The sequence below is a fragment of the Podarcis bocagei genome, assembly GCF_964188305.1.
Source record: "Podarcis bocagei genome assembly, chromosome: 6".
Taxonomy (NCBI): Eukaryota; Metazoa; Chordata; class Lepidosauria; order Squamata; family Lacertidae; genus Podarcis; species Podarcis bocagei.
In genome coordinates, this window is record NC_138130.1 from 23,232,877 (window position 1) to 23,256,070 (window position 23,194).

Consider the following 23,194-nt stretch of genomic DNA (forward strand, 5'->3'; position numbering starts at 1 on the left):
CGTTAAAGGAATCCAGGTGCTCACCATGCTTTTGTCCGATCCCCTTCTAGGGGTTAGGGCCACAGCAGAGTGGCTGGGAGCATTTTGGGGTGAAGTTGCGTCTGTGGTAAGACCAATGCTCCCCCAGTCTGTTTACCCTTCCTGACTTCTGCCAGTGTCCAGTTGTCAGTGCTGCCCTGCCAGAGGTGTAGGTGCAGCTAGTCAAACCAATGCCTAAGCAAACCAACTCACATTCTGTAATCAATAAAGTTGTGGCAAAAATTATGCCAATAACCTTAAACTAATATTGGTGTCAACTGTGTCTTTCTTTGGGGGGTCTTGGGGTCTTCTCTTCACATGCAAAGCATTTTAAAGAAAAGTTAGCTCCTTAGAAAGTTTTTGAAATATGTTTTTGCTTATTACAGCTACCGCTGTTGTGGGGTTTTGTTTAGTGTTTCATTTATACGGCCTTTGCTCTCATATCAAATCTTGTTATCCTGTCAATATTTAAAGTAAACAAAGGTGGTTTTTTTACACAGACCTTTATCTCAAGTAATTCGATTCATATTTCTGCCCAGTATCTGTCACGCTTCACGCAAAAATACAGGTATACATGGGTGATTTCACACATCAAGGTTTACACAAACTACTGAGGGTTTCTTTTGCAACTGCAGTGTGAGAATGTATGTATGAGAAACATACTGTGACACATCAGCAAGGGAACATCTAGGTGATTTCCTCCAACTAGATATAAGAGCCTGTTTACAATCACCACTTCATTTTTGTCATGGTTTTACTGATCTCTCTTGTCTACCTCTTCCCTCTTTGTCTTTTTAGTTTGTAAGCTGCTTTTGGATACAAAATTTGTATTTGAAAAGCAGGATAAAAATATGACAAGCAAAACAATTTCTGCAAAGCAGTCACTTGACACATGAATGCTATGCATCAAAAATATATCCATGTAAAACAAAACCCAAAGAAACGTGGACATTTTTGTAAACCCCCTCCTCCCACATAAGCTCTCCAAATGTTACCTATCATGGTGAAAGTGTGTTCTAGAACGATGACACTTTCCCCTGTTCCATTATCAGAATATTAACAATTACAGAGTTAAACCTATTTTAACGTGTTCCAAAATTGTGTGGGCTGGATGATTTGCATTTTATATGCTTGTCAAAGGAGCTCAAAACCACTAAAGGTTTGCATAAGATTTTGTTAAATTTAAAAACACCTGACTTTTTTTTTAAATAGACTAGAGATAGGAGTATCATTATTTACAAGAGAAGACTCTGAATCCAAGCTGGCACCCCTGGTGAGTGTTTCAGTAGTTCTTGTTAGCCATGTAATAAAGGAGACCTTGACACAGCAGAGAGTGGTGAAGTGGTAACTCGAACAATTGCAGTTCAGCATGCTGTCACCTCTTTTTGTGCCAGAATAGCTATGCCTCTCAGGAACTACAAAAGGTGGGGAGGGGACTGGGGAAGCGGAGTGTGTGGGATGTCACCCAGAAGCACATTTTCCACCCAGCCTACAAGAACGCCCTAGGAGACAATCACCCTATGCACTCCAAATTGTTCATGTTTGAGCAGGGTAGTGTTTGATGTGCCATTTTCATTTTCTGTTTGAAAAATGGCAGTGCGTAAGACTCTGTACTGTAACATATATATTATTATCGCTACCGCTCTTTTTAATGCTGTGTCCCACAAAGCAAACTGGGAGTACCTGAAACAAAGCAGCGGCCTCTTTATTCTCTGGGAGCTTGCTAGGAATGCAGTTATGCAAAGTGCACTGAAATGGGCAATTTAAAAAGCAAAACGAAACATGGTCTGACGAAGACGTAGTCAGGACCTATGGAATACCAAGGATGTCAATAGGTGCGTTTGTGTGAATGTGAGGGAAGGGTGGCAGTAGAATTGGTCTGCTAGCAACTAGCAAATTATCATATTCTGCAAATAGGCATTTTAATCAGGGCAATGTGCAACAATGAGGATTTTTCTGGTGTGTTACTTGCTGACGTTCCCTCTTACAATGAAAGTACTGTGTGTACTGACTGCAAAGATGCTCCAAGAACAGAACCTATTTCCATCCTTGACACCAGAGTCCATATACATACATCCTCACTGTCGTAATGAAGGGCATTTGACTAGTAATTAAATAACTACAAGTGGTCCATCTTCTTCTGGGAGAAGGGGAAAATTCCACATATGCAGAAAGTACCTAGGCTGTGCATTTATGTCGTGAGAACATGAAAGATCTGTTAAATATTGCTACTGACTTAGGCGATATTGGTGCAGGGGAATTACATAGGCCACGATTAAGGAATAAGTGAAGTGCATTTTGAAGCAATAAATATTTTCCCACACAAAAGCTGTTTCCTGAAATTAGCTTAACTTTGTTTGTGGTGTGACATTATAATTTTTTTTTCCTTTTAAGAAAAGAACCAAGGTATGATTTTACCCAACCCCTATGTTTACTACACTCCTGTTATGAAAAAATAAAATAAAACAAGGGTATGGCTTGCTGATAGTACCCTCCTGTCTGAGCTCATTATTACTGTGATTTTGTGTGAGGAAATGTTCTTTCAGAAAAGTGCGGGGCAAACTTGTCAGTTGATGAAAGAAAAAAGAAGAAGAAAAGAACAAATCGGTAAAGGATTCTAACTGCGCTTTAAGAGTAATAATAATAATACAAAATGGCACACTTTCAAAATTGGTTGACATTCGCCTGGGCTCACTTACCTTTTTTATTACTGAAGAAAATCTGTGACAATTTCAAGGCACTCACCTCTGCAAGGTAGAATTCATCGTATTGGCTCTTAAAAGTCTCTCCCTTGTAATAATTGCTAGCCGCAACAATGACATCTACTGCCACCATGCTCAGGATAAACATATGGAAAACTGAGGACCTCATCATTCTCTGTAGAAAAACAAAACAAAAAAACCCATGTGGATTCTCACCTTTAGGAAAACAAAAACTTTTTAATTACATGCAAAAATTATGATTATCTACACTGACAGATGCAGCAACTAGGAATACGGAACCTAGAAATCACCATGAAATTTCTTTAACTATAACCTCCAGGGAAGGGTGCCACAGGTGCAAGGCACATCAGATGCTCTACATGCTGAATGTCCTAGGTCCAGTCTCTGGCATCTCCAGAATTATCAAGGGGATAGAGCAACTCCCATATTAGATTCGATTCTTGCAATGCATTAAACGTAGGGCTTCTTCTGAAGGTGGTTTGGGAACTTCAGCTAGCGCAGAATTCAATGGCCAGGTTGCTCCCCGGGGCAAGGTGGTTTGAGCATCTCCCCATTGTTGGGAAACTGTGTACGTGCAGCTATTCACACAGAGTCAATTAAGGTTTGGCAGACAGCCAGAAGGCAATCTGAAGGAGTAAGTCTGCCTGGAGATAACAGAGACATGGAGACCGCTCCCTGATTGGTCAAGCGCTCTCAAGGGAGTGATAATTAATGGCCTACTAACTGGTAGTTCAGAGTTCGTGAGTTCAGTAGTTCTGTGTCAGTGCAGGAGTTGTGAGTTGTGTCAGAGAGAGCTAGCAAAAGATCCGTGTTCTCTTCCTGTAAATAGTCCACTGTATATAATAAACACGTAACTACAAGTTCCTGGTTCCTGCTTTGTCCATCCTGTCTGCAGCCAAGTTGCCAATTGCTTCCGTGGATTCTGCGTGTACTCTGCTAGATCTGGCTAAGGTCCTGCAATTAGTCAGAAAGCTGCGAAACACCAAATAGGTTTTGCCAATATGAACCTTCCCACACCCCGAGTTCATCCTCTGAAGCCCTTCTTCGAATGCCTCCTCCACGAGGGGTCCAGAGGGTAGCAACACAAGAACTGGCCTTTTCTGCAGCGGCTTCCGGGACTGTGGAATGGTCTCCCTGATGAGGTTCGCCTGGAGCCTTCATTATACACCTTTATGCGTCAGGCAAAATCATTCCTCTTTAACGAGACCTTTGGATGACTGACATCTGATGCTCGTTTAAAATGTGTTGGGGAAGGGGTGGGGTTATTGGGTTGTTCTTGTTTTTATTATGCATTTTGTATTTTTATATTGTGATTCACTCCAGATTACAGAACAGATATTTTTAGGAGTAGCCATAAATCTCAGTCAAATGCATGTTGGGTACACACTTTGATTACAGTCTAGTCTAGCGCTGTAGCCAAATTGGACTGGCTACATCGCACTGATAATGTTTTGCTCACTACATCATCCCTGGCTGGAATCATGCTGTAAGGAAAATGAAAACAACCCTGGAGAAGCAGCAGACAGGAAAACCTAGCTGGCTGTGAACAGACATTAAAAACATTGGAGAAATACATTTTGTTTCCACCTCTCCCCCTACACCCTGCTTCGCCACGAACAATTCCCATGGGGGAAAAGAAATCAGCATATTTATTTGAATTCTGGCCCAGCCACATGCAGTATTCTAAGGCCTACATTTGTTCCATTTTGAACTTTTTATACTATACAATTTTTAAATGCATTCATCGGTTGGGGGAAAAGTCACTCATTTCGAAACCCCTGAGCCAATTTTGCTCTCACATCAGTACTATGCCACCCAAGTGGAATGTGTGAACAGAGTTTGTTCTTTGGACAGAATGGAATCAAACAATATTTTGAACAGTTGTCTGATCAGCTGTGTACCACTTGGATTTCAGAGCTTATCAGAGCACGCACTGTAGGAAGCTATTGTAAAAACTTGAGAAAAGAGGTGTTTTGCCAGGTGTTGTTCATTCTGAAATTACTGTATTTTTCTAGTGCTTCAAAGAGCCTCTTAAACAATATGGGGAGGAGATGAAAGCAATGCTCTGGTGTAAGTGCCAGGAATCTATACGATAGGGAAAAAACTGTACAGTATCAATACTGAACCACAGATTACCTTCCCTGAGCCCTCATCCACGTAAATAAGGTTATAATTAGAGGCGCACATATTTGTATAGTGTCAGTGCAATGGACGGAGACTTACTCTGAAAGAACAGCACAAACCATGTCTACTCAGAAGTAAGTCCTGTTGAATTCAATGGGGAGTGCTCCGAGATAAAGCGGAGTTAGAATTGTAGCCTGAAGTATCAAATAACAAGTTTTATGATACTATGGCACGTCATTTATTAATGCGAAAAGCAGGGTGACATTGTTCCCTGTCTGGAGGACATGCGGCAGATGATTAAATGTGCAATATCCCCAAAAGTATATGTCAACCTGTAATAAGCCACTTTTAATAATCTGAATGCTTTGAGAAATAAATAAGGGCATCTACAATGTGACCAAACTAGAAATTCATAGAAGGGAAGACAGTCTGCCAAAGGTTTGTTTAATTGAGGCAGGGACTGCAACTGAAATGGTGCATGAATATTTGGAGACCCATGACCTCAATTTTAAGCACAGCTAGAAGGTGGTGAGGAAGTTGGATCAAAACCCTGTCCCCGAGTGCTCCATCTTCTATGGAGCAAATGAAAACCGCCCCAGGGAAATAAAGCTTGAATCGGCTTAAAACAGCTGGAGTAAAACAGATCCACTATAATCCAGAATGTCATGTAGATTCTGGGAATAATAGGTGGGTTTTATTTTATTTTGAGCATTTGTATCCCACTCTTCGGCCAGAAAGTCTCTTAGAGCAGCTTTCATAGAACCAAAACAAGACAGTCCCTACCCACAAGTTGCCAATCTAAAAGAACCCAATGAATCTAAAATACAACACAACGTTCTGTGAGTGGGTGAGTCTTCTTACTAAAATTAATTAGAAATCTTGAGAATTGACCGTTACCACATTTTAAATATGCTTGGAGTAATATGGGTCAGAACCAAATCAAAGCACAATGCTTCTAATCATGGAGTTCCATGCGGTTCGTCATCTACTACCTTCTAAGTTGCTCAATCTTCTTCCAGCTTTCGGAAGGGGTAGGACAATATTTTCACCAGTTCCTTCCAGGTCTGTATTAACAAGGCTTTTACATCACTGCCTTAGTCTACCTTGAAGAATGGTACCATCTATGTAGGCTTCCAAAATCTGCGTCATCATTATGTCTCTCTCTCTCCCCCCCCATTTTGTCTTGAAACAAAGACCAGCTCATTACACCCTCTGTGTGTGTTTTTAATCTATGCTCAGGACATCAAATTGTGTCTAAAAGTCTATAAACTCTTTATGCCTTACCCTCTGTGTTCTATTTCTTATATTGCATCGCATGTTTTCTTTTGACATTTGTTTTCAAACAGATTTTGATACACATTGATATTTCAAATACATATAGCAGGTCTGGGTGAGCAATTATTAGAAAGATGAAGATGAAGATTTGTCTCTTATTTAGTGTTAACAAGACATATTTTAGCAATGTGAATTCTTGTTTTCCTGCCTTCCATGATTTGATTACATCCATCAATAATTTGTTCATGGATATATGAATTTCTATATCTTTCCCACAATGCCATTATCTGTGGGTGACATCCAATAATTTCCACCCAACTGTGCAACACATTTGTCCAACAGGACTTCCCTTTCCTCTCCTCCCATTTGAAGGCTCCAAAAATCTGCTCCAAAGGGTCTCTCAACCCTTTAGAGCAGATCTGGGGGCAGAATAGGGGTGAGGAGAGGAAGGGTAAGTCTCCTTGTGCAAATGGAAGTACATTCATATGCCCCTGAATATTACTCTATACTTATTTCCTTGCCACTTTATTTCTGTATTTATCTGCAAACTTCTAAATCAGCCAAAGGAATCACAAAGGCATCTGCAAAAGGAAATGCAAAATACGAGTGTCGGCAGTGAGGCTGAGCTTCCTAGGAACTAGAGTGGCTGAGACAAGATGGAAGGAATATCAGAAAAAAGCATCATGGCAGAAAAATAAGAAGAATCACAAAGGCCTTCTTGTAAGAAGATGGAACAAAAACAGCTCAATATTGTGCTGCTATTTATCATGACTAGTGATTTTGATGTCTACACCAAAGCGGGGAGTATTTTTCTAAGGCCTGCCACTCTGGCTTTGAGTACAATGCACACGTGGTGCTTGCTTGGCTAGTGTACTACTGGTGCTTTTAGCAAGAAATGCGGAACTTTATCGTGATGTTTCCTTAAAAATGAAAACACATTTTTCTCCTTCACAAGTCGCAATTTAAAATTGTGCAGAAAGTGGTTGTTTTTGTTTGTGTGTGTTTTGGTACAAGAACCGACACCCAACTAAGTCTTACTCTAAGCAGACACACTGAAACCAATCGGCAAATGACTTAGGTCAGGGCTGTCCAACTCCCAAGAGACTGCGATCTACTCAAAGTATAAAAAAACTGGCAGTGATCTACCCATTGTCACTGGAGCCAAAGTTGTTGAGCTTTTTTCTTTTTGCTGGGGGGTACAAAGATTGATCAGGATCGACCAGATACATCCTGCGATCAACCAGTAGGTCGCGATCGATCTGTTGAGCAGGCCTGACTTAGGTCAATTTATTTCAATTGGCCTCCTCTATGTTTGACTGCTGGATATCACTCTATAGCGGATGCATTCAACATGGTACCCTCCAGATCCTGTTGGACTACAACTCTCTTTTTTAAAAAAATAATTTTTATTAACCGGCCAATCAAATCAAATTAAATCACATCACATAAATTCCGAATTACAAAACCGAATTTTAAATTTTTGTTGGGGGGACCCATATTTCAAGATCCGAAGGGGGATTCTGATCATCTTCTTGCTACTGCGTTAATGTCCAAATCAGTCCAAATCAGTCCAAACAGAGTTCATAATTCTATCCAGTCTTATCTTGCTGTTTCCACATCACATCTTGTTTATATATTTTCTCTTTTTTCTTTATGATCTCTTCTGATAGTCTCCTTAAGCCGATAAACACCAATAATAATAATAATCCTGTGTGAATTTTCCGTTCTTCCATTCCTCAAATCGAGATGGTTTCCATATATCATCGCCTTCATAGATAACATCGCTCGTTCCATCTCGCAAAGCTGTCGCTCTTAAGTCCCTCTGAGGAGTTTCACCCACAATATATAAACAGCTCTATTTCTCTCTTTCTCCTCCCAGACTCAAGACCTCCGACAGAACTTCCCAATATGGCGACGGCATTTTTAACTGTGTCATTCCCAAGCTCTTATACATTCCTTGCTCTTCTTAAAACATGCTTTGGTTCGAAAGTTTATCTCCACACAGCCTTAAATCCACAGCTTAAGTCCTTACAACGACATTTCTGACTCGTGACTCGTGAGGGGAGGGGATTCTTGTTAATCACATAAGAAAAGAAAGGAAGGTTTTCCCCCCCCCATCAGTCATTTGCCATACCGTATCTTGGCGTATCTTCTCATGTTTTATTCTTGTCTTGTTTTATCAGAGATCTCTTCTATAGCAGTCTTTACTCCCCTTCTTCCTTGAAATATGTGCATTTCCTTCATCCAAATTGTTTTCTTTTGAAGTTCAAGCAGCTAGTGGCGCGAATCAGGGACGGCGTCCAGGAGTGCCGGAATCCCACAGGAGGGCTATGTGCCTAGTGCCCCCATCCCCACAAGTTCAGGGGTGGTATAGGGCACAGCAGGCAAAGGCAGTCCCCCCACCGTCCTGGGGGGGGGGGTTAGGGAGGCTAATTACTCCCATCATAGCCTCCAAATTACCTCGTGTGGGTCAGAGAGATGTTATTGTCAGCCATCTTCCGATGCACCCCCTAGTGGCCCCCGTTGGACTACAACTCTCATCATCCTTTGATGCTAGCATCATCTAGAGAGCACCACATTGGCTATTGCTGCCCTGGCTCTCACTACTTCTTTCTTTAAGTCAGAAAGAATTAATTCTTTAAAGCAGAAGGTCTTGATGCAAAATACCAACACTGACTGTGCCTGAGCTGCAAAAAGGTAAGAAAGTGCTCTTCCTTTGTCAGCTGCAAAAAGAGAGCGAGAGAGAGAGCGCTAGTAACTAATACCTTTTCTTGGTGGGTACTTATAGGTAAATACTAAAAATTGCCCAGATACCAAGATCACATTTTAAACCAAATGTCAGCTTGTAAACAAGCAAGAAGATCGACGTCACATCATTGTCTCTAGGACAATAAAGTTCCCAGCCTTTCAACAACCATAATTTGGTTCCAAGAAATCTAGAGAGTGACAGGTATATGATAAAGGAAACCTAAAAATACAACAGAGAGTTCACAACAGCAACACATTTAGATGATTATCCATTCAAGCCTTAAGATTGCTGACCAATCGTCACCTTCAAAATACAAACTTTTCTGTACTTTGTTGAAACTACAATGTAAAACTTGAGTAAGTTAAATTATCGATTGACTGCTTTCCTCTTTTGCTTAGCAACCACATTTTGCACCTCAGAACGAAAATTATTCCTGCACAAAAAGAGTACAAATAATGCAGGTTAAGTACTCTCCTGGTATGAATGTATGAAAGGTAACCTTGTTTTCTGGCTTTGTCCAACTCATGGTAGCCATTGTCCCCTATACGGTTTTATCAAGAATGCTTAAATGGCTATCATCAAATAGCATTTGAATACACTGTAATTCTAGTGCACAACTAGGTTTTATCAGGGTCACTGTGCTGAACTGAGCACAGGATGATGAAGAGTCTGAAACATGGGCTATTCTCTACCAGAAGAATTAGACGCCATTAGATTCCCATTCTTCTCAACGTGAACAGCAGCTGAGGCTTTGGCAGAATTCCCCACGCTGATGCTCCTTTGATTCCTATATTGTCTGAACCTTGGCATTCACACAAGGAGTGAGCAGACAGGGTGTGTAATATGGAAAGATCTCTGGAAGAACCTCTTTTGCCTCTCTGGGAGGTTCAGGACAGAGGTGGTTTTAGGGTGGTGTGCCCACTGGGTGCCAGACTGCAGGGGGCACCAAAACAATGCTGAAGAATGGGGTGTGAGAGGCAGCAGGTGCAGAACTTTAGCGTTTATAACTTTTTTGCCTTTGTGTCTCAGAAAGCACAGCATACAGAAAGAAGAGCCCCACTCAATTCAGCAGCCTTGCTGGGGACCAGACTGAGCCTCTGGTTTGACAGCTCCCAATCATGTTGCCATTTTTATAATTATATGTCCGTTTTGGATATCTTCCCTGCTTTATTTTTATTTTTTACTTATTTCATAAAATTTGTACACCGCTTGATTGTAGAAACCCTCAAAAGAGGTTTACAAAAATAATAAAACAGTAAGATTATTGGTATAAACTACCACAAAATTAAAACCAGCAAAAAAGTGAAAACACATATTCTAAATATTTGTATATATATCTCTTCCACTGTGCCAGTGAGACCAGAATGTCGGACTTGCGTTCTGTTACTGAGCTGATAAAGCTCATCCGACGATGATTAACGACCTGAGCCTTTGATAAGGCTCCAAGCACATTCCCCCATTACGCAGAGTATACATCAGCATGCGGAAGGATGAGACAGTATGAGCTACATGGCTAAAGAGTTTTACAGTGGTGCCCCGCAAGACGAATGCCTCGCAAGACGGAAAACTCGCTAGATGAAAGAGTTTTCCGTTTTGGAGGTGCTTCGCAAAACGAATTTCCTATGGGCTTGCTTCGCAAGACGACAATGTCTTGCGAGTTACTGCTGGTTTTTTTCCCTTTCCCCCCTTTTTCTAAGCCGCTAAGCCGCTTATCAGCTGATCCGATCAGCAGATAAGGCGCTAAAAGCCGCTAAAAGCCGCTAAAAGCCGCTAATAGCGCTAATCCGCTAATCCTTCAATGGGCTTGCTTCGCAAGACGAAAAAACCGCTAGACGAAGAGAATCACAGAACGGATTCTTTTCGTCTTGCGAGGCACCACTGTATTCCTAATACACAGAGAGAAAAGAAACATCCTCTCTCTGTGAGAGCAGAGAGCAACTGAAACACAAAGGAACAGGAAACCAGTAAACATCACATACGTCTCCCGTGAAAAGTCTGGTATGCAAAACAGAGTCTTGTGACTCCAAGCACTGCATAGTGTCACAAACATAAACTAACACAGAATAAGTCCTTCAATCTGAAGGTGCCTAGTTAGCACCCAAGCATATGTACCCACTAGAGAACACTGTATAGTTACATTGCTTTTGTACTTTTGCAGAATTTTGTTTTCTTTTGTCCTGGAAATAATGCAAAGGATTTGCAAAACCTGTTTGCCAGAGGCGAAGGTAGAGTAAGTAGACAAACAATGAGAAGCGGCTGATCTGTTTTCTTCTTCTTCTTCTTCTCCAAAATGGCTACAGTGCTCTGACAAAGCTGTCTTCCATCTCAATGGCCTTGCTGGTGAATCTGGACAAAATGTACACTCTGTCTTGAGAAATATTTCTCAGCTGGTACTTTCCTCAAGCAACTAATATTTCCTAATTTAAATTCCTTCTTAATACTCACACCTGCTCCCATCTCAGTATCAGGTGAATCACAATGTTCATAATATAGGAAACACATAATTTATTCACTGCTTCCCTTATTGCAGTTCTACCTCTCTGTCTCTTTTTAAGAACGTTACATGATTTTAATTTTTTTATAGATGTAATTCTTCCCAGAGAGCAAATTTATTCCCTTATTTGTATGTTATCGTAGTAGTCACCCAAGTGAAAAATCTAAATGGTCCCTTACTATCACTACCACTTGGACTGGACCTCATTTTTTAAGGGGCATAGCGGTCCCTATTTTTTTCTGTTATGGAGGAAATGCCTACGGGTGGCATGCCTATGGATTTTCCTCCTCTAAAAACTACTTGCGTGTTATGGTCGGGTGCGTGTTATAGAGCGAAAAATACAGTACCTATATTATACCATTAATAGATATAACCACCTATTGGATTGACTTTTTAAATAGACTATTATATGTTGACTAAAAGATATGTAATATTAATATCCATCAAATTATTGAACAACATGGGAGTATTTTGATTGTTTGAAAATCAATTGCGTGTGTGGAGTGAAAAGAATATTAATGAAGTTACCAAAAATTTTGTTACTGTTATCAACTGCAAAGGATTTGAATCAGAAATCCCTCACCTTTTCTTGCTTTGCTTAATTGCTATGCGCCTTTTTTTTTTTTTTTGCAAAGCTTAGGACAAAATTTGCATATAAAAGTAGAGGGTGCTTTGAGATAATCAAATGCTCCAGTAGGAAGAAAATGATCAGATGATTAATTTGTATTAATGAAGATTCGGGGGGGGGGGGTTAGATTCACAGCCTAATCTCTAGCAGAACAGCTGCTGTGGAAATAAATAGGCTGAAGATGACAAATGCCTGAATCTCCATGCAACTGCTAGAATCTGGTATGAACAGCAGTGGATAGATCTCTCCATAAATGCAAGAAGAATCTTCTAAAATATACAGAACTAACCATTGTTATAATACTAGGGTGGGTGTTTAAAAACTGAACACAGGAGAAAGGGTAATCCACACACAGGCAAGACCACACTGAACAAAATCTCATCCACCACTGAGATAAGAAGTGACTCCTTATAAATAAAAATGATAGAGCACATTGCAAAATCGATTGTACTAGACGGTAAATTGTACAATCAATGTAAAATGTCAGGATCCAAATTCACAATATTGCAGTTCTACCTCTCTGTCTCTTTTTAAGAACGTTACATGATTTTAATTTTTTTATAGATGTAATTCTTCCCAGAGAGAAAATTTATTTTATTTTAAATATAATCATAAATTTTCCAGAAAATACCTTTAGGCTACAATCCTATAACTACGTTCCTGGAAGAAGGGTTAACACAACTTACTTCTAAGCAAACACACCTAGTAAATTGTGCTCTTAATTTAGTATTTTTTCTATCACAGTAGCAGACATCCCTTTGCGTAATGTTGTCTTGGCTAAGCAGGTTGGGCTATCAATCTGACGCAAAATAAGGGTTGTCATTTTAAAGAGATTATGGAGCCCAAATACACAGTCTATGGACGCTGTGGTTGCGATGGTTCTTCTCCTAAGACATTGCTCACCTATTCTCAGATTTTATGATGTCAGTATTGCCACATCATGGAGCCCTGCAGGACCATATACAGCTTGTGATTTGTGTTAGCATCATATGATGTTCCCTAGGCCAGAAAGTTAGGATATGTGCAAAACTGGAATACAATTGGTTTCATCGACAAACTTCTAAGGAGTTGGTATTTCAGCTCTCAGCAACATTCTGGTAGGAAAAACTACATAAAGTAAATAAGGAAACATTGTCAAACTATATCTCTCTATGTTGAGAGTAATGATTCACATACATGTAAATGCGGGCTGAAAATTAAGCTGGTTGTGTGATGGTGTAATCAAATGAGTGCTTAGCTGAAAGATTAGCAACCTCAATGTTCTGATCTGGATGTAATGTATCTTGGTTTATTAACCTGAGATGCGCATCATAATTCCACTTGCGAGCTCTGCCAATCTGTGGCCCACATGGGTATATTTACCAAAACAGGAGTGCCAGCTTGGCACCGCGACAGTGGGTGCCCTGGCCCGTGGGTGCCATGCAGCGTGCATGGCCCTGGTGCTGAAGTTTGTGGGTGCCTGGCCCCTTCATGGGGAATTTTGTGGGTGCTCGGGACCAAGCGAGCCCAGGGGCCCAGCACCTATGTACTAAAGTTGCCTGTTACATATAAACCGAGAAGGATGTACACAAGCTTCAGAACAAACCAGGAAGAAGGAAATGGGCAGTACACTATATCTGGCTCCCAGATAATACTTGCACTTTGCTGAGACTCAGTTGCCTATACTAGTGGCACAGGGAAGTAGAATGGGCAGAACCCTAAAATGGGTTTGGGGCTGTACTTTTCCATGTCATATGACTGGAGATAAGTACCTTGCACAACTGCCTGCCTCATTATTGGCCTATAATACACATGCCTTATTTGTTTGTTTGTTTGTTTGTTTGTTTGCAAATAAACTTACCTGCATTAAAAATCTCAATCAAGTTTATAATATTAAATATTAGTTATCCACCACTCTGTGTATATGCATTTCCTTTCTCTGTCATAGACATATTATTATATAAAGTTTAGTTTGTCTTGTTTGGTCTAATTCAAGACAAATTTTAGTCCCCCCCTTTTTTTTTTAGTTCCAGGACCTCCGGTACATGAAGGTAAGCAAAGGCTATTCCATCCATTTCCTGTGCAATAACAGGAACTTTATATAAATTCTGGAGTGCAGGTATAATTCAGGACGGTGGCAAAATTATTCCCTCTAATAAGGTTTATTGGGCTAATTTTGATCTGTAACCCAGCTCCAAGAGCACTGCTTGAAAATGATGATGCTAGGTGAAGCATTCTAATCAGATCATATTATTTGTTTGTTGTTGTTCAGTCATTTAGTTGTGTCTGACTCTTCGTGACCCCATGGACCAGAGCACGCCAGGCACTCCTGTCTTCCACTGCCTCCCGAAGTTTGGTCAGACTCATGCTGGTAGCTTCGAGAACACTATTCAACCATCTCGTCCTCTTTCGTTCCCTTCTCCTTGTGTCCTCAATCTTTCCCAACATCAGGGTCTTTTCCTGGGAGTCTTCTCTTCTCATGAGGTGGCCAAAGTAATGGAGCCTCAGCTTCAGGATCTGTCCTTCCAGTGAGCACTCAGGGCTGATCATATTATGCCAAATATGATCATTGATTAAAAACTTTGAGGTTTGTGGGGGTGGGGTTTAAAATAAAGCCCCATGAAGCCTACAACATAAACACATATGGCTGGTGTAGAAACAACACTCTCAATCTCTTAATACTGGTTGAAACTAGATTAGGAGTGAGCCACGAGACCACTCTCTTTCCCACCAAAGCAGACCCTACTTGCCTGCGCACTGACACTAATAAATCCTGGTTCAGAGAGAAACTGTTTATGATTCAATATTGTCAACACCGGTACTAATATAACTTAAGTCATAGTCACAGAAAGACAGGGAGGGGGTAATTTGCATGCAATCAGTGATTGGAATGGGAGAAGAGAGCACATGAACTGCCTTGGGACCTAAAGTTCAAAGGTGAGATTTAAGTATTTTAAGCTAAATGTTGTTGGACTATAACTCTTGCTATCCCTGACCATTGATCATGCTGGCTGGAGCTGACAGGAGTTGGAGTTCAACAACATCTGGAAGGCCACAGGTTCCCCATGTTTGCTTTTTTTTTTTTTAAGAGGATTCTAAAACCTGATCCAGACCTCTTAGCTATGGTTAAATGAATATGCCATACCATTTGCCTGTAATTACATTTTAAAGTTTAATTTGAACATTTACTATACAGAGCATTGAATGACCAGAGAGAAAAGTCTTATAATGAAATTTTAATTATACTTATTTTAATAAAATAGTGAAATTAGCAAACATAATCCACAGCCTAGTTAATGTCAAAGTTCTTTGATTTCAGTCATTTTAGTTCCACTAAGGTCAACGAGACTAAAATCAGCTACTTTATCAAAATAATTAAAATCACTGCGCTGGGATCATACTTAAGATTTTTTTTCCTCCTTTCTGGTAAATGTTTCTATTGAAGCTAACTTCAAAGGATTTTGGGGGTAAAAAAATAATAATAATATCAGCATCAAACATACTTTTCAGGCCACAAAGTAAAGCCCTTCAGACAGCTCTGTTCTACATTTGCGATGTGAAAATTATTAATTGCAAATTCCCGAAAGAATCAGAAAGATCTCTTGGGAGAACTTTGGGGCATACTGCATGATACAGTGATATGAAACAGACTCAGAGAGGTTTTTCTTTGGGGGGGGGGGGAGCTGCTTGCTGCTGCTACAAAACCCTGTTCCATGAGGGCACAAGGAGAAGGGGACAACAGAGGACGAGATGGTTGGACAGTGTTCTCGAAGCTACCAGCATGAGTTTGACCAAACTGCGGGAGGCAGTGGAAGACAGGAATGCCTGGCGTGCTCTGGTCCATGGGGTCACGAAGACTTGGACACGACTAAATGACTAAACAACAAATTGGTGGCTGAGGTATGTGTCTTTACAGTGTGCTATGAGACACATGTAAAAAAAAAAAAAAAGATACATTTCTGCATCAATGGGAAATGAAACAGAGAAAGACCTGTAAAAAACAACAACAGAAAAAAACTCCCTACTCCAGTGGAACATAAAATAGTAGATGAAAGTGGGAATGAATGTCGGAAGAGTGAGGCACTGTTGATATATCCCTAGATGGGAGCTGTAGTCAAACGATAGTTGAACAACAACAGGTTGGGGAAGACTGGGTTATAAGGACGACATTTCCCTCTCCCTTTACAGGCCTCACTCATCTGAAACTGAGTGAGTTCTGACACTAAGGAGGGACAGGTGTGGGATAGATACCCAGTTTTTATGTGACAATATGTCTGCCATAAAAATGTCAGCCCACATTCGGCCACCCTGCCCCACTTAATACAATTTACTCTGGTAGAATGAGGGCGTGTGTGCATTTTTCAAAGCCTTGGATTGTCTTGGGGAAATGATCTGAATTTCCCCTGATTAAAAAACTCAGCCCATCACCCCACAACCACCACTTTAATGTCAAAACGCAATTCTGGAATGTAATCTGAGCCTTGTTGCTATGGTATCATTTCAAATACTCACATCTCTTTTCTATAGAAAATTCTTAGTATTGTACTGAAATAAAAACAAGCCCACATTTAAAAGAATGTCATTTCAAAGAAATCAAGGCAATTTTGCTACCTCCTCTACTGGGGAAAAAAATAAATAAAGCAGAAAGAAGATATGTAGATGGGGAAGGGGGGGAATGCTGAAGGAGGATGCATAATGATTCCCCAAATCTGGTAGTTTTACTTTATAATGCTGAACACAGTTTATATACACAAAGTAATCAAACACAGTTTTATACAGCTGCAGAAAATTGAAGGATTTCCTACTTTGCTGGGGCAGTGGTGGTGGAACAACTATACTCCCAATTCTCAAAAAGCTTTGAAGGCATAAATTACACATCTATTAGGAGAACTATGCATTAAAGAATTTCAGAATGTATGATTATGTCTACAATGTGCATCTTACACTTAAGCCTCTATTCTTGATTGCTGTACATTTGATGGGTGGCCTCAGGTAGACTGGGGGAATAGGGTGGTGGTGATCCACAGTGGTAGAATGGACTTCACGGGGCTTCAGTCTGCAGGTAGGGGAAACATAGTATTTTGGACCACATCCCTGCATCATCATCATCGTTGTTGTTATGTTAAAAAAAACCTGCAAGCAGAAAAGTAGCACACAAAGGAGTGGACTGGCCTGGAACTTCCATCTCAGTTGCAGCCAGCACCCTCCCTACAGAGACATCAGTGCTGCTTATTGGGGTGGTGTGGGGGGCGGTGATATCAGAGCTGTGAAGCACTGGTGGAACTGATCTTCTGCTTTCATTGGTGCACCTGCACAATGAGGCTTTTGCAAACCACGTTCAGCCTGCCATGGTCCTCCCCTGGCCTGCCAACTTGTGCTGGGCCATTGGAGGAACTGCTTTGGTAGAAACTGATTTGGGAAGGGCTGAAGTTCAATGGAACAGCACCTGTTTCGTTTCCCCTGTGGTGCAGCTTCAACTTCTTAAATGGTTTTCCATAATTGTGAGGACTGGAAACATGGGGCGAGATTAGCCCAACAGACCCCATCAGCAGAAGCCCTGGGCAAGGACCTCCACTTACACAATGGTGCTTCCACCCTCCCCCTCCCCTCCCGAAATTGGCTCTGCGGGGTCTGGAGAACTCCCGGAACAGCCCAGTGGGATAACGGGAGATTGTTCCATCTGACAAACTGCAATGCTTATGCTAACTCAAAGTTCATAACAGCACAAAACTGAATTCCACTCGTGGTTGACATCTGTCTGACCAGAGAGACAATGGAGAAGTGTGCCTCTGCGGGTGAAGTCAAACTGTTGGAAGGTTACAGCACCTGCTGTGCTGTAGAGACTGATATGAGAGAGACATGCTTTGCAACAGCTGGGGCAGATGAAGGTGTCCGGTTGCGCTGCTGCAGATGCACCATGGCGTTTCTTCTCTGCTCTTCCTGGCGGTCTTTCCTCCTCTGCTCACTGCTATGGATGTACAATGTGACTGTCTCCAGGCAATGCACTGATCTTCATGTCACGTTTGCAGACATCTTTGCAATGCATAGTTGGTCTGCCAATGGTCCTGGTGCCTGAAGCCAGCTCCCCGTACTGCATGTCCTCAGGGACCCTTCCACCCTCCATTCTGTGGACATGACCAAGCCACCATAGATGCTGCTGAGACAGGAGAAAGAATATGGGCTTGGGAGAGCACACCTTTGTTTGAGATTCTGTCCTGCCATGTGATGCCTAAAATCTCCCTGATGCAGCACATTTGGGAGGCTTTGAGGCATTGCTCCTGACAGTTGTAAGTTATCCAAGACTCACTTCCATAAAGCAGTGTGCTCAGCACGCAAGCCTGGTAGACCTTCATCTTGGCCTTGGTGGTTAGCATCACATTTTCCCATATTCTTTTGGAGAAGTGAGCCATTGCTGTAGCTGCCTTGCCCATATGCTTGTCCAGCTCAGTGTTGATGGAGAGGTTGCAGGTTATGGCGGATCCCAGGTAGACAAAAGCATCTACCACCTCGAGAGGGTGGTCACCAATGCTGATGTGTGGAGTGCTGATGGTGTCCTAACCCAGGATGTTGGTCTTTGTCAGGCTGATGTTAAGACTGAATTCCCTGCAGGCTTGGGCAAAATGGTTGATGAGACTCTGTAGAGCTTCCTCGGAGTGCACTGTAAAGGCTGCATCACCTGCAAACAACATCTCTCAGATAAGGACCCACACTTTGTTATTGGTGTGGAGATGCCAGGTTGAACAGACCTCCCGTCTCTCCTTGAATTAAAGTACACACCATCTTCAGTAGAGCTCAAGGTCTAGGAGAGCAACAAGGAGAACAATATGCCAAAGAGAAAATACAGCCCTGTTTCATACCACTCTTTGATTCCATACTCTTTAGAAAACTGAGTTTCTCAGGAACCTGAACACTGAGCATGATTGCAGTTCTGTAGGAAACCAAAATGAGGTGTACCAATCGGAATGTGCATTCTTAGTTTTAGAATTCTTTTCACTGGTGGATTAATTCACTGGTTCTGCTGGCAGTCATTTGCAAGCTATCTTTGCAGCTAAACTGATGTCATGGGCCATAGGAGTATTCAATAGAACTATTAAAATTAATGTATAATTTTAATTTCTTCTACAAAGATTGATCTTTAGGGTTAACTAGGTCCAGTATTTCAAACCCCATCAAACAGGCATTTAAATTGCCATGTAGGTTTCTCTCTCTCTCTCTCTCTCTCTCTCTCTCTCTCTCTCTCTCTCTGTAGCACAATTATAACAATCAAAGCACACTGCTGACTAAAATGATCGCCTCAGTGAGACACAACTGATGACAGATTTGGATGAAATGGAAAGCCGAGGAGGCACAGAGTAAAATTCCAACCGGAAGCCGCGTCTTGGTTTCCAAACGTTTCGGAAGTCGAACAGACTTCTGTTCCAAGTATGACTATAGTTGTTTATTTCCTCAACATTGGAAGGGAGGGCTTTCCACAGGGTGGGCACCCCTACCAAAAAGGCCCTCTGTCTGGTTCCCTGTAACCTCACTTCTCACAGTGAGGGAACTGCCAGAAGGCCCTCGGAGCTGGACCTCAGTGTCTGGGCTGAATGATGGGCGTGGAGACGCTCCTTTAGGTATACTGGGCCGAGGCCGTTTAGGGCTTTAAAGGTCAGCACCAACACTTTAAATTGTGCTTGGAAACGTACTGGTAGCTAATGTATGGCTTTCAGGGCTAGTGTTATGTGGTCTCGGTGGCCACTCCCAGTCACCAGTCTAGCTATTCCAAAACCACTACCAAAGGCAATCCCATATATAATTCTAGAGCCCAGCTGTGCCCCTTTCTTTTCATGTATGAACTTACATCATATTTTGAACTGTTTGTGTGGAATAACAGGATCTCTGACAGGCCTGAAGGCTATTCTTTCCCAACTATGCATGCCCTGTTTGGGCATTCCCTCACTTACATGATTAAGAATCAAGGGAAGCAGATAGGTCAACCACCATTCACATGTAGCGGAGGCATTTTGCAGAGCTGAGCCTATAAGTGGGGAACCTGCATGTTCAGGATACCAGGCACCTCTCTACAGAGGTCTCTTGGTGCTGGGTGAGAGATGTTGGAAGGAAGTGAGGTCAAACCCTAGCTCTCTGGTGTTCATGCTGCCCATGGGAGAGCTAGAGAGATCCCTAGAACGCAGTCTGAAAAGCAATTATAGATGTTAAGTTGTACAACTAGAGTATTTAAGATCTGATTGTACTCTAGTTCAGGAAACATGAGAAACTGAGAGTTGCTTCGTCTTTGTATGGAGAAAATTGACCTTCCTTTCGCATGATAGCAATTTTGTAGCCGTCCCCCCCCCCCCAATAAATCATGGAACACTATTCTGATGTGTAAGAAATGGCAAACATAGTTTGAGCCAAACACAATAAATAAGCACAGTACGGAGATAATGTTAGTTGGCTAGAGTATCTTCAGTGTATCTGAAGAAGTGTGCATGCACACGAAAGCTCATACCAAGAACTAACTTAGTTGGTCTTTAAGGTGCTACTGGAAGGATTTTTTTTATTTTGTTAGTTGGCTAGTTAGCATTCCCTCTTCTCTATCATTAGGTGAAAGCTGTTGTTTTCAAAGGACTACAGGTGATTTGAAAGAAACTCCCTGTTTATAATTTTTAGGTTTGTGGTATATACTACTTTCATTTTATTCTGCACAGATTCATAGAATAGTCTGCAATCTTCGGGTGGAATGGGGTCTGTTGAACTTCAGACAATGTGTATTTTTTTTATTTATCCAGACCCTGGGTGAAATCATTTTATATTAGTGGGCAGAGATTGCCAGGGGAACTGTTAAGGTATATTGGAAGTTTCTGGAACACAATAAAAATGAAGCAAGTTGGCCCTATGTTACTTCTCTGGAAAAATTCCATAAAAAAACACCAATAAACAAGTTGGTAGATTCTGTCTTGCAGAGCCCATTACTACTGAACATCAGCTTAATCTAACTATAGTGGCACAGACATAGCACAGGTGAAAAAGATTGGAATCAGAGCAAGCCCAATGAATTTCAGAACTGTTATTTGTTGTGAAAGGGGAAGAGTAATTTCAGTCTCCCCTCTACTTCTGCTATAATAGAATTCTGAAGAAAATAGAATGTTATCTGGTCCTTACGCTCTCTCCTCAAACTGAGGACTCACCTCTCACTCCTTCAGTCTGTCTATCACAACGTAGCTGAATCTTTTCCAGGTGCGCTGAGCATGTTGTGCTGCCCAGCTTCTGGAATCCTGTGCTAGCATACTGCAACTTTTTACCTCAACACAGTATTCCTTGTCATATATGCAAAGTGTACACACTGTAATTCAGTCAGTCAAAATCACAACATCTTCTCTACTGCTATGTTACTTTCATTATGAAAAGCATGAGGTGTTTTTTTAATGAGTACCCTGCCAATTTTTTGTTGTTGTCAAACGACAAGTTTTGGTGCAAAAAGTGAAACTCGTGGAAATTTAGGCTCTGCCCAAATTTCACCTTTACCCTAAAATACTTGAGCTATAAATAAACCAAGTCATTTCAAAATGATTTAAGCACTTAGGTGCCACCACATTTCACAAATCAACACACAAAGAGCTGAAAACGATGAACATAACTCTCCTACAAACCCTTTAAACCCACAATTCAGTTCAAGACTATTCATTCCCATTGTAATTCTTATGGCATTTCTGGAGATAAATGGCTGGGCAAGGAAGCCATGCAGACACTGGCACTAATCCAGGTGATAAGTAAAATTACTAGCTGTTACAAGACTGATACAAAACTCCCTGGAAAGGCTGCTCGATGCCTTTCTCCATGTCTTTATCACGCCATGCATATTCTGCACGTTATAAAAAAAGAATGTATATTCAGCAAAAGAAACAAAAAAAGGGGGGGGAGAGAAAACTAATAATGACCACCCCCCTGTTATTTTGGACTCTTAACAAGAGTAGAAACAATGAAACAGAAAGCATGCCTTTCGCACAGGATTAAAAGAATGTGCTATTTCCTGCAGAGTTGGGAAAGAAATCCTCTGAAACCTGGCACTTAGACTAACTGTTTCCATGAGACAGAGAACTGCACACAATGTAACAGCAGGAGTAATTTATGGTACGCAGGAAGCAACCAGAAGTTAAAATACGCTATACCAGCGACAATAGCAATAGCAATAACTTATCCAGGCAAGTTCCCTAATAGGAAGAAAGCACATAATTAATAAGAATTAGCTTGCACACTCGCAAACCTCCTGGATGCCATGGGCAACAAGAACATACAGTGGTACCTCGGGTTACATACGCTTCAGGTTACAGACTACCCTAACCCAGAAATAGTACCTTGGGTTAAGAACTTTGTTTCAGGATGAGAACAGAAATTGTGCTCCGGCGGCACAGCAGCAACAGGAGGCCCCATTAGCTAAAGTGGTGCTTCAGGTTAAGAACAGTTTCAGGTTAAGCACGGACCTCCAGAACGAATTAAGAACTTAACCCGAGGTACCACTGTAGTCTTAGGAATATAGTCAGATTCAGCGACAGCTAGCGACCCGCCCTGAAAATATTAATTACCTGCAATCACATTTTCCATGATGCATTCTAAGGAAAAAGACCCATCTTTAGAATGAAACATGAAATATATTTGTGCAGCTGACTGAAGTTTTCAGGGAAAACAAATGATCGTTTTAATTAACTAAATAAAGCTGCCTCGTTATGATGGATAGATGCATGTGGATAGAGGGCCTGAGTTGTGCAAGGGCCCCTGGAGGGTGAGACATAAGAAAGGGAGTCGCAGCTCCTATGTGCAGGGCAGGTTTGACCCAATTGTTCTTCAGAAGTCAGTGTCAACCACTCATGTATACAGAAGAGAGCCAAGGGATGTGGGTAGGGGCAAAGTCTGCTTCCAGCCTCTGATGGCTCTCGCGACCAGTGAGGGGCAGGTTTTACTCAGTCTCAAAGCGACTCACAAGCAGCTTTCTCAGACATGCTGGGGTTATGCTGGGGACTGTTTTAACAGAGACATGACTCTGAGGGACAGAAAGAAAGTGTCCACCCTCATTAGCACACAGGATGCCCCCCTCCCTGAAGATATTTCCTCTCAATAGTTGCATGTGCAAAATTCCCAGTCTGCTCCACAAACTCCTCTAGATTTAAAACAGTTTGGGGGTGGGGGAGAAATGTGAAGATTTGGCCTGCGAGAAAGTTAAAGTT

General features: G+C 41.5%; 1 protein-coding gene across 7 annotated transcripts in view; it reads right to left on the minus strand.

Moving 5' to 3' along the window:
* The window catches only part of NALCN (sodium leak channel, non-selective), a 185,602-nt gene that overhangs the window by 80,802 nt on the left and 81,606 nt on the right, over positions 1 to 23,194 (minus strand). For all 7 annotated transcript variants that reach the window (XM_081198228.1, XM_081198229.1, XM_081198227.1 and 4 more), the window contains one exon: positions 2,764 to 2,895. In XM_081198228.1, the coding sequence (XP_081054354.1) occupies positions 2,764 to 2,895 (132 nt within the window). The remainder of the gene's footprint in view (positions 1 to 2,763; positions 2,896 to 23,194) is intronic.